The sequence below is a fragment of the Centroberyx affinis genome, unplaced genomic scaffold (assembly GCF_046629955.1).
Source record: "Centroberyx affinis isolate AG114_WGS23_722 - 3 ecotype Tasmania unplaced genomic scaffold, CSIRO-AGI_Caff_v1 ptg003001l_1, whole genome shotgun sequence".
Taxonomy (NCBI): domain Eukaryota; kingdom Metazoa; phylum Chordata; class Actinopteri; order Beryciformes; family Berycidae; genus Centroberyx; species Centroberyx affinis.
The window spans coordinates 42,445-54,947 of record NW_027281104.1 but is presented as its reverse complement, the minus strand read 5'-3'; the positions used below and the strand labels follow the sequence as shown (position 1 = coordinate 54,947).

Below are 12,503 nucleotides of genomic sequence, written 5' to 3'. Positions count from 1 at the left end.
AAACGGCCACAGGGGGAATCCTGCATTATCTCCCTACCCAGAGACGACATGGCAACACTGATTGCATCTCAGCAATCTGAAAAAAAAAGCCTCTCCTGCCTCTATTTATATGTCGTTAAAGAAGTGGATAGGTGCATGCCAAATCCTCTAAGTTTCTTTTGACTTTATCTACCCAGCTTATTTATAGATCACCGAGGGGAGAAAGCAGACAAAACCACTTTAGATTATTGAGATGCGTCCCTGAGTGAATGAAGCTCGGTCTCTCCACTGTGTGAGCGTCTCATTATGGCAGATTGACCGTTCTCTTATGGAGACCATTACCTGATTAGATGAGCTGTCGAATCCATACTGCGGGCTGGATGGACCTAGTCATTCCCGGGGGCTTAAGTATCTGCCGGGCCTTTTTAACAACCTCTATCGGCAAATACGTTCTGATTGGATAAGGACTCGTCACGCTTTTCCAGAAAAATGGAAGTGCATTGCAGTAACGATGGCGAGTGGAACGTTTGAAAGGGATTCCTGCTCCGAGGCGTTTGGATCAGCCATCGATGCTTTCCATCAGACATGCATATTTCTGTGGATCTGAAGGATCGGATCTGAAGCTGCCTCTCTATGCAAGAAATCATAGACATTTTACGGAATATGCAGTTTTCATCACAATCTCTGAACCAATATTGTCAAATGGGACAACACCTGGGCAAAACGTAAAAAAAAAATGTGATCTTTCTTTGTAAATGAATGGGACACTCAAAGGAAAAATCCCCCCTCGAATACACTTATACTGTTAGATATCAATTTGTACGGAAGAGCCACATGTGAAAAATGTATTTGAGTTCTGAGAATAAAGTCAGAATTCTGAGTTTAAAGTCAGAATTCTGAGATTAAAGTCAGAATTCTGACATTAAACTCAGAATTCTGACTTTAAAGTCAGAGTGGACTTCTCTACAGGGAGAAATCCATTGTAGAAGACGCAGAGAGACCAATTTCTCCAACTCTGACTTTACGTCTTCTACAATGGATTTCTCCCTGTAGAGAAGTCCACTCTGACTTTAAAGTTAGAATTCTGACTTTATTCTCAGAATTGTGACTTTAAACTCAGAACTCAAATAACTTTTTCACATGTGGCCCTAATCCTCTTCCGTACTGTTCAATGCATTCCAAGAGTTATTTTGTGATGAGGTGTTGCCTGTGTTTCCCAGAATGCCTTTCGACACCCCCACAGAGGGGGTGTCAACTTGTTGCTTTCATTCCAAGGTGGGCGTATGAGCATGGCATGTCTTGTGGTTGCATCGCATCCTGGTCTATTGAGGCTACCTGTGGGTGGAGAAACTGCTCTCTCTGCGTCTTCTGCGATGGATTTCTCCCTGTAGAGGAGTCCATCGTAATCCACAGAAATCCACAACACTTGTACAGAGTATAAGTGTTGCAGAGTACAACACAAAGTACAGATGATGATCTCTTCTTCTCCTAACCCCTGTGCCCTATGCTGTCTATCTAAACCTCTGAACAGCGGAAGAGACAAAGGAGAGAGCTTTGAGGAGGGCGATCGATCAAGGTTTGCTGAAGCTCTGTCAGCTTTTACCAGGGTATCTGCGGGTCCTTAGGAAGCCTATGAGGGTCATAAATAGGGATGGGACGGTACGCTTATCTCACAATACGATTCAATACACAATACGGGGTTCACGATTCAATAAAACCACAATACGATGTAACAAATAATAGTTCAACGACAAAGTGTGACTGCAGAATTCTGTTTCTTTCCGAGCCACAAATCTTTCTAGCGATGGCATCGTCTCGCTAGAATGTAAACAGCAATTTCAAAATGTCATTACAAAGTGCAAATACTATAATTTGGATGGAGAGCTTGTGAAATAGTGATGGTCAAGCCGTCTCATTTGTGATTACTACAACAGAATAAAATGGAGCTAATTTCGCAGTTCATTTTTCTGCCCCATTGTCACATTTTTGTATTACGATATATTGAATTTCGATACATCGTCCCATCCCTAGTGTCTTAAATAACCTAAGTTAAAGTCTTAAAAACTATTAAAATGTCCTAAATGTAGTTGTTAGAGGTCTTATTTTTTCACCATGCAATGACAGGTTTCTTTGCGCTGCATGTCTACTCTTAGATTAATACCCAACACGATTAGTAGTATGCATCCTATCTGCTTCACTAAACACAACTGGACCTAATGTCCCTTAAGAAATCATTTCCTGTTGGCCTTTTTCTTATACTGCCCATTAATAGTTTCAGATCATTAGATATGTCGAGTCAGAAATAGGCAGATTTTGCCAGCTTTGTTTCTTGGTTTCTTTTTTAAATTGGTCTTAAATTCATTTCTAGGTAGCAGTAAAAAAATGTATTAAAAAGTCTTAACTTTGGCTCTCTGAAACCTGCAGATACCCTGCTCTACGCTTCCGCCAAACTGCAATCTGCCACGCTGCTTGTATGGATGGCTATAAAGCTAAAGCATGCTAAATATCCACATGGATTAAGCCCAGTAATATCTAATGCTAGACTAATACCTAGTATATGTAATTTCAATAGAAATGTTCATTAGGACACTTGTTATTTTTCTAGATTTTGCTAGATTTACTCGAACTCCTCAAGATCCACAAGTAAGTAAGTGGTTAGTAAGAGTAAAGCTTTTCGTAGAAATTGGCTATATTGCGCTGAGAGGATTTTTCCCACTAAATGCTTGCTATGTTATGGTTGTTATATCGATATTCTTTTGTTTCTTACTTTAAACTTGATTTAAACCCGAACACTTTTGATAATTTGGTCACATTTTTAGAGTTTTGCAATTTTTGCCCTCCACAGAGTAATATTTGTGGTCATGTTTTGTTGTGTTAAGCCCAGACATGAACTTTTTCAGATTCATTGAATTATGAAAGAAGCTGCATCACAAACGCTTAGAACAGTGTATCGGAACTGATGACGCAATAAGTGTTGGATAATGTCATAATTTGTCAAATTGTAATAAAATGTCCCTCTAAATGGGTCAAAAAAATGTAATAAAGCTTGCTGACGTAATACATTACGACATAATGCAATGTAATTACAACATATTAATCACAGATATTGTAATAATTAATTTTTTTTTTTTTTTTTTTTTTTTTACATTTTATTACTTTTTTTATAAGTTACTACATTATTGCCTCATCAAGGTGGTATATTATGCCGTGTTCCCTGGATTGATGAAGTCGATCACTGTGCCCTCTGTAGAGCTGGTGGGCCCTCCGGTGGCGGCTGCCGGTGACGGGTACAGCCACCCCCCTCCCCTGTCCAGGCTGCTGTCCCCCCAGGCCATGCCGGGACAGTCACCCGCCGGGCAAGCGACCCACCTCCAGACCTCCCCCCTGCTGCACCCGCTGGTGGGCCAGCACATCCTGTCTGTCAGGCAGTTCAGCAAGGAGCAGGTACGGCCACAGAGTAGAGTAGATCGATATATCGGTTTGCTTTTTATTCAAAATTGGATATGGTCCAGTCAGTGTGGTCAACCTCTGATATGATGGACGTTCCTCCCTGATCAGTGTTATAACCCTGGCTCCACAGGTAGCAGCAAAGGATGGGGGCACATAAAACGAAAAAAAGGTGCCATGGATTTATTTATAGAAGAAGAAATTAACAAGAGTGAATTACATTGTTTAGTTTGTGAGTAGTATCAGTGGTGTAAAGTGTGCTGTGCTGTAGAGTGTGAACTGATTCCACCTAGTTTTAACATGGGGGTCATTCGGCTCTTGATGGACTGGATTTTTACTTCATTCATTTGAATGAGGCCATCAAAACAGCCCGAAAACTGACATTTAACACGTTTGTGAACAGAATTCAACAACAGATTCCACTACTGTGATTTTCAACTAACTTCTGGTCGAACTTTTTAGAACGTCACTTCGCCAAATACCAATTACTGCTTTATCGTCTTATAAGCGGGATATGCTGTCGAATCCGTTCACAATCGTGTTGTAAAAAATAAATGTAAGTTTTCAGGATATTTTCATGGCCTCATTCAAACACTACAAACTCGTCCAGCTGCATCCAATCTTGGTGAGTAGTTTATATTCTGGTTTTCATGGCGGTCAAGTGCCAAATAACCCCCCATGTTAAAACTAAGTGGAATATTGCTTTAACTTAACAATCCGAAGTCACTACACTAACAGAATGTGCACGGGGAGAAAGAGACACTTCTGTACTATACTACTCATGCTATACACACCAGCTGCAACATGTAACTCTATGGCACATGTAGTGTGTTTAGTATGGTAGTCTCCCATTACAGTAGCGAGCCTCCCGACTCTACAATCTAGAAAAGAACAGAAACGAACAAGATAGGCGGAGTGGGGGACTCTTTTTTTTGGGGGCATGAAAATGGGTAAATGTAAAGATACTGATCGCAGCTTCAATCCAAAAATATCTGTGATGCTTCAGAAACCTGGTCGAACCCTAGCAGGCAACACACAATACGTGCACGCCTCTCTCCTCTCTGTTTGACCACTCGCCTGAATTCTGTTCTGATGGACATACTCCCATGATTTTCTCTTTGCGTGGTCGTTTCAGATCTCCCACCTCTTCAACGTCGCCCACACTCTGCGTTTAATGGTTCAGAAGGAGCGAAGCCTAGACCTGCTGAAGGTTGGTCATCTTTAAAAATGTGTGTGTGTGTTTGCTGACCGTTGAGTGGCAAGCAAGTCTGCGTACTGCTCCATAATACCCTGTGTTCCTCTTTTCCAATAGCATCTGTATTTATCGAGTGTGTTTGAGTCATTAGTTTATTCTTGTGAATGAGTGTAAGGCTGGAGACGCACTACATGACCAGATAGACTGAAACCACTGGACATCACACACTTAAAGACTAGATTTGTATGTTTTTTTCCGGGTTTTTTTCCCCTAGTTTTTTGGGGGGCTATTTTATTTTATTTCTTCCAAATGACATCAAATTTCTAGGCTATGATTATTATTATTATTATTAACAGCCTAGAAATTTGATCTTGTTATTCAAGCATTGGCGGAAACGATGGCCATTTGCTCATTCCTGTTGTTTCCAGAAAAACAGGCTGATTGTGGAAAAGGGACCCCACTCAAATTAAAAAGACAATTTCTTTTTTACTTCAAGTATGATTATTTTTGTTTATTTACTATCCTACCACTAGTAGATTATAGGTTTATACACTGAACAAAAATATAAACGCAACACTTTTGGTTTACCTCCCATTTTTCTTGAGTTGAAATAAAAGATCTAAGACTTTTCTTATGCACACAAAAGGCTTATTTCTCTCAAATTTTGCTCACAAATTTGTTTAAATCAGTGTTAGTGAGCACTTCTCCTTTGCAAAGATAATCCATCCACCTGACAGGTGTGGCATATCAAGATGCTGATTAAACAGCATGATTATTGCACAGGTGTGCCTTGGTCACAATAAAAGGCCACTCTAAAATGTGCAGTTTTTGTGAACAAAATTTGAGAGAAATAAGCCTTTTGTGTGCATAGAAAAAGTCTTAGATCTTTTATTTCAACTCATGAAAAATGGGAGCAAAAACAAGTGTTGCGATTACATTTTTGTTCAGTATAAGTTTAAAAGCTTGTACAATTGTGACCTAAGCCACACATGGTGCCATGGCCGGAAAAGGTGGGCACCGTTTTTTTGGGTTTTTTTCCGATATCGGGGGGTAATATCGCAATTTTCACAAAATATTGCAAGACCCAAGCCTAGTAACCAAAACAAACGCAGATGCAACTTGATGCCAAATCGCGGCTATAATCGGCCTAAAAGCGGTGCAGTGCGTCCCTAGCCCCTTAAACCCATTTCTCGCCGTCCAGGGCCGGGTGATGGCGTCCATGTTCTACGAAGTCAGCACCCGCACCAGCAGCTCCTTCGCGGCGGCCATGCAGCGGCTGGGCGGCTCGGTGGTCCACTTCAGCGAGTCCACCTCCTCCACGCAGAAGGGCGAGTCGCTGGGGGACTCCGTCCAGACCATGAGCTGCTACGCCGACGTCCTGGTGCTCAGGCACCCCACGCCCGGGGCCGTGGAGGTGGGCTTCAGGTTTTTCCCAAAATAGTTTCACAGACATTACTAATGGATTTACTGATAACGCTTTGTTTCTCTGGTGGTCTGTTAATTGTTCATGTGACTCTTCCGCCCCCCCCCCTCCGCCGTCTAGACCGCGTCACGTCACTGCCGTAAGCCGGTGATCAACGCCGGCGACGGGGTGGGGGAGCACCCAACCCAGGCCCTGCTGGACGTCTTCACCATCAGAGAAGAGCTGGGGACGGTCAACGGCATGACGGTGAGGGACAGCAAAAAGCAGTGTAGACATACTGTATACCAAGGTTATTATAGTTTTGCATTTTTCATTCGTTTTTTATTTTTATTTCGTTTTGACTTTTTGTTTTCAATTTCAGTTCAGTTTTAATTAGTTTTTAAAGCGGGTTTGCTAGTTTAGTTTAGTTTGTATTTTTTGAAAATGCTTAGTTTTAGTTTAGTTTTTAGTCTTTTTTTTGTAATATGGGGTATTTGTCAGGGGCGAGATTCAAAAATTCAAAATACTAGGCTTATGTATGAAATAAATTGACAAAGACGAAAACTAAAGACATTTTCTCTATAATTTTAGTTTATTTCAGTTAGTTTTGTAAACACACAATAAAGTTTCAGTTATCGTTTTTTTGTAAAGCCTCGTTTTTATTTTTATTTCAGTTAACGAAAATGTTTTTTCACACCTAGTTTTCGTTATTTCGTTAGTTTTCGTTAACGATAATAACCTTGCTGTATACACACATACTTTTGAACTTTTAGCTGAACTAGCATTGGGATTTTTTACTCTGCCACATATTTTCAAGTATTCTCCAAAGGTCTGTGCCGTAAATCTTCCTAAATTGACATTTTTCTGTGCGGTCCCTGTCAGATAACTATGGTGGGGGATCTGAAACACGGCCGTACGGTCCACTCCCTGGCCAAGCTGCTGACGCAGTACCGCATCACCCTGCGCTACGTGGCCCCCAAGAACCTCCACATGCCGGCCGAGATCCTCGACTACGTGGCCTCCAAGGGCATCAAGCAGGTAGGGGCTTTTAGGAAAATAGTATCTAATAAGGAGTAGGGCCATGCTTTGCCTTCAGAGCACCTTAAGTCCTCTTTGTACTGCTGTCATCAAGTCCTGAACTGTGTAGTGGGATATTGGACCTTTCTTCATGAAGGAAAGTTCTTTGAGTGATGAAGGAGGTGAAATCTGTTTCTCGTAAAGGTTCAGTGATGTTTAGATCTGCTGCTTGGGGAGGCCGTGGATAGTTTGACTTCTTCCTGATCTTCATGAAACCAGAAAGTGTGTACGGAGGCTAAGGAAGTCGGAAAAGCCTCGGAAACACCATTTTAGACCACGCGACTTTGTTCATACTTGCGTGGGATCTGATCAGTCATCAGATGTTTAATCTCGGAACCCATCGTCTATCGGTCTGACGAAGATTAGACTTTAGGGGCGGCGGCCAATATTTCGGGGTTTCCGGTGTAGCCAGCGGACATCGATGTCTTTGTATTGTGTGGAGAAACGTTCGACTCTTGCGTCTCAAGTTCCTAATCGGACTGTAAACAATGACCAGTACACGGAAGAGGAAGTCTTGGCCCAGATGTCCGCTGGCTACACCGGAAACCCCGAAATATTGGCCGTCGCCCCCAGAGTCTAATTGTCGTCAGACCGATAGACGATGGGTTCCGAGATTGTCAGACGTTTAATGAAAGGCCAATATCGGCAGAACGATACGTCATTCTAACCCTATCCGGGAATTCCTCGGTCACGTCAACCGTGTATGTACGCTGATGAGGATCCGTGTTGCAGGAGGAGTTCGAGAGCATCGAGGAAGCCCTGCCCGAGACCGACGTCCTCTACATGACCAGGATCCAGAAGGAGAGGTTCGCGTCTGAGGAGGAGTACAAGGCCGTAAGCAACCACTTCTTTATTGGTGTCTTTATTCTAGGTTGTATCGCACTTGTCCTTTCAAATATCCCTCGTGTATTTCTTCTCACGGGTATTTCTTCCTCAGTGTTTTGGCCAGTTCATCCTCACGCCTCACATCATGACCTCAGCCAAAAGGAAGATGGTAGTCATGCATCCACTACCGAGAGTCAACGAAATCAGGTAAGACTTGACCAGTCAGTTGATCAGGTGACTGATTGAAACGGGTGAACACAGAAATACCCGAAACCATTTTTTTTTTTTCATTGAAGCGGTTGATAGCCAATTTTATGGAAGCCCATTCCCGCCACTGAATAAAATAAGTAATAATAAGAATAAAGTAAGTTTTTTTTTCTCATAATTGTGACTTTATTTCTCAGAACTCAGAACTTCATATCTCAGAATTCAGACTTTTTGGGTTGTTTTTTTTTTTTTTGAAATTCTGATTTTATATCTCAGAATTCAGACTTTTTTTTACTCAGAATTCTGTGTTTATATCTCAGAATTCAGATTTTTTTATTTGAATGGGCTTCCATACAATATTGTATGCCACTATTCAGTATCTTAAAAGTTCAATGTGTAATATTTCTGTTTTCCTAAAGCAGTCTGCGAGCTATGCAGCAATTTAGCTAGCTAGTGTTAGTAGGGCTGGGTGATAATTCAATATTATCATTTATCGTCTTTCAGTGGAATCATATCGTGATGATATGAAGATATTTTAATATCGTGACACACATATCTGCTGTCTGAATTGATGATGACAAGCAAATTTTACTTAAAAACTCTCATAAAATGAGGTATGGTAGGAATATTATTTGAAAATTTCAGTTTTGTTTGACATCACACCTAACATCACCATTCGGTTCAATGAGACGAACATTAATTTGATTATTTAATGTGATTTTGCATACATGAACCATATCGTGATATATATTGATATCGAGAAAAATCCTTATGATTATCATGATATTGATTTCAACCATATCGCCCAGCCCTGAGTGTTAACATATCTGAGTACCTTTTGCTTGTTATTCCATCTTGACAAATTATACTTCTAGGTAACCAATAGCAATAATATGGCTTGTAAATACGTCATCACTGAATATGTTATTTAACCTTGCTAGAGACATTTCCTACATTTTCTAATTCATAATTTTGTTGTTGTGCTCAGCGTTAGCCTTTGTTATGGCTAACGCCTCCACGCAGCTTATGGAAACTACCGGTGTAGTATTGATCAACTGTAATCAATCAAATTGCTGAACATCTTATATCCAACAGTTGTTGTATATATCTCTATAATCTCTTACTTCATACTGCATATACTTCATTTTTAGTAGATTTTCATATTGTATATCGAGGGCTTGGAGCCAAAGGGGCGTAAGTGCGTTATAATAGATTTTACAGGACAGCCAAAACAAATTTTGATCGAACTTGGATCAGCTGCTGTTACCACATACTAAGCACAATATTTTAACTTTTTGTGTTATCAGATTGAGCATTACTATAAAAACAATACTGCTACAGTTTAAGTTGAATTATATTTGTTAACTTTTTAAAAAATGGCAACCGAGAGAAATACGCCTTTTTGGCACAAACATTGTCCCAATACAGCCATGCAGAATATGGGTGTATGTAAGTAAACAATTGTAAAACACATTCATTTTAATACAAATCTAGCAATTACACTTCAATCAACACTGAAATATAAAACAAGGTCAGAATGAATATCTTTATCTTGAAGTAATGCTCAGCAACTTTCACCAAGGCCTTTAAAATTGTAGCTACATGGAACATATCAAATTGATTGATACATTTTTTCTGTTAAAAACTTTTAATAAACCTCTATAGACATAAGAAACTACTTTTGATTCTAAACTACTACTTTTTTTTCTTTTGCTAGTATAATACATTTTTGTATGATTCAAAGACCTGTAAAACTCCTCATAACACTGAGGGAGAACTTCAGCTACCAGCAGTCTGACTATCAGAGCTCATCTTGACCAGTTCACACTCCTAACATTATAAAATAACATTTTGAATCTGTAGGCCTAAGTTTTTCATAGGAATACTAACATATTTACATTCATCTAATATTGACCTAGAATATTAATTAGGATATGAATAGGATACTAAAAATGATGTGATCATGCTGCCATGCTAGCATTACTTAGGTCAGCTCAAAATGCATGCTGACATAAGTGCTGTTAGAATCCTCTACCCACAATGCTTGTTCAGTGTCAAAAGTGAGGTTTTGCTTGGTGTCAAAAGGGCGTAAGTGCAGTGCAAGTTACGCCCTTTTGGCAGCAAACAAAACCCTACTTTTACTGTTACGGCTTTCAGTTTTTGTTTAATTAAAACGTATGGGTCATGATTTCAGTTGTGTCCTTTTGGCACTGAAAAGATCTCACCGAGACCGTTCAATTGATATATAATACTCATTCGTCCAAAATCGCACTTACGCCCCTTTAGCTCCAAGCCCTCGATATTTTGTCTACTATTACTATTTTGCCGCTGCAGTAAAGTTTGTCTGATCTTATGTTGAAAGACGCTGTCCCACAATCCTTTGTGGTCCTCCAACCATTAACCATTCTGCTACAGGAGAGCCTTTTTAATCCCTTTCATCTTTTTCTCTTCCTTTTGTTTGTGTGTGTTTGTGTGTGTCTGACCCATAACCCCCCCCACCCCACCCCACCCCTAGTGCGGAGGTGGATACAGACCCCCGGGCGGCGTACTTCCGGCAGGCAGAGAACGGCATGTACATCCGAATGGCTCTGCTGGCCACCGTACTGGGCAGATAGAGCACCATCACACTCCTCCTCTAGAGTAAAGCACAGGGTTTTAGACAGGGTGTCTGCAGCTCCTGAAAGGTCTGAAACAATGGCATCCAAACACAGTTGATAGTTAAAGCTTTTTTTTTAGTCCTAAATTGAGTCTTAAAGGAATAGTTCACCCAAAAATGAAAATTCAGTCATCATCTCCTCCCCCTCATGCCAGTTGAAACACAGGTGAAGTTTGTCCATATAACACACAGGGAGGCTGCCAGCACAACTCCATAGCAGCCTTCTCCAAAACAACTGAAGTCAGTGGGGACCAGTTCTTCAGAGTTCCAAAAAGACCTACAGTATATTTACACCAAATCTTAACTACAGCTGATTGATTTGCAACAAATAATGGTGTATAGGTCTTTCTATTCACAGTGTGATTGTTTGGCTGTTTTTGTTTTGGAACTCTAAAGAACAGGTCCCCATTGACTTCAGTTGTTTTGGAGAAGGCTGCTACCAAGTTGTGCTGGCAACCTCCCTGTGTGTTATATGGACTAACACATTTCACCTGTGTTTCATTTGGCATGAGGGGGAGTAGATGATGACAGAATTTTCATTTTTGGGTGAACTATTCCTTTAAAGGTATTATTGCGCGCTGAGATATCAGTCTTAGGTCTGTAGTTGCTTTCCTTTTTCAAGCTTTTCTCAGTTGCAAAAATGAATCTCATTTCATTATAACCGGCATTAAACGTCTTAAATTTAGCTTGACGAAGCGTGCAGACACCCTGTTCGAGAAACAGTACATTACATTTACATTCCCCATTCCCCATCCACCCCTACTTGTTAACTGAATAATTGAGCCACTCTATCGGGGATTAGCGCTAAGCACCGAAGAATCCCCTTTAGTTTTGGAGACGGTCAGCAGACCCCATCATTAAACCCGGATCAGCGCTCCTGCCACCTTGGACGAGCAAAGGAGGGGACGCTGATGTCATTAGAACACGGCCATGGGTCGATGTATTGGTAGTGATCATTTTATGTATCGGTCAGTATATAAATCTGTTGGTAACTGGGTAAAAGAAGTCACTGCAGCCACTAAGCCCCAGTTGCCTTAAAGGGACCAGTTATGGTGTTTTAAAGGGGGAAAAGAGAAAGCCACCAAAATAACATTAACATTAGAGGTTTTATTATAGCTACACATTTACTGTAAATAAAATTTGCCCTAGTACAATGTTCTTACCTCTCGAGGACTGTATTACATTTAGGTTAACATTATAAGCATCCTTCCATTGTCTGACTGTTACTCCGTTCAAACATCTTATGTCCTTATTTCTGTGTGTCACTTGATGTTTACATTTGGGTTTTCTTTTTTTTTTTTGTAAGAAAGGTTAATTTCATTAACTCAGCCAGTGATTTCATTTACTGTACTAGTTTCTGACCAAACTTTTTATCCAAGAGGGAATTAATGTCGGTCAAGTGGTGTTGGATAACTTTGTATTTTGTGGAGAAATGAAAATAATAAAAAAAAATTAGCCCTTTTCTCATATGGCATAGTTTTCATTTAAAGCAACATGTATGTGATGTTTCACCTTTTTAGATCAGGGCTTCTCTGTGTTTTTGTGTTTTAATTCTATTGGACAATTTTAATAGAACTTATATAGAATTAGTGACACTCACTCAAACGGCATCTATGGAGCTGAACTTTAAAGTATTGGAACTGCAATCGGGTTTAACTGCAAGACGGTAACTGTAACTGACCTCAGAAAAAATGTAACAATACTCGGAGGAACTG

The 12,503-nt window shown here is 40.3% G+C and overlaps 1 protein-coding gene across 4 annotated transcripts in view; it reads left to right on the top strand.

The window, feature by feature from the left end:
• cad (carbamoyl-phosphate synthetase 2, aspartate transcarbamylase, and dihydroorotase) overlaps window positions 1-12,249 on the top strand; it is a 47,996-nt gene extending 35,747 nt beyond the window's left edge. For 3 of the 4 annotated variants that reach the window (XM_071537264.1, XM_071537263.1, XM_071537261.1), the window contains 9 exons: window positions 1,511-1,555; window positions 3,230-3,423; window positions 4,562-4,636; window positions 5,823-6,035; window positions 6,165-6,290; window positions 6,906-7,061; window positions 7,833-7,934; window positions 8,038-8,132; window positions 10,648-12,249. In XM_071537264.1, coding sequence (XP_071393365.1) covers window positions 1,511-1,555; window positions 3,230-3,423; window positions 4,562-4,636; window positions 5,823-6,035; window positions 6,165-6,290; window positions 6,906-7,061; window positions 7,833-7,934; window positions 8,038-8,132; window positions 10,648-10,747 — 1,106 coding nt within the window. In that variant the 3' untranslated portion in view covers window positions 10,748-12,249. The remainder of the gene's footprint in view (window positions 1-1,510; window positions 1,556-3,229; window positions 3,424-4,561; window positions 4,637-5,822; window positions 6,036-6,164; window positions 6,291-6,905; window positions 7,062-7,832; window positions 7,935-8,037; window positions 8,133-10,647) is intronic. The other variant, XM_071537262.1, reaches the window with a different exon arrangement.
• Window positions 12,250-12,503: the final 254 nt, after the last annotated feature.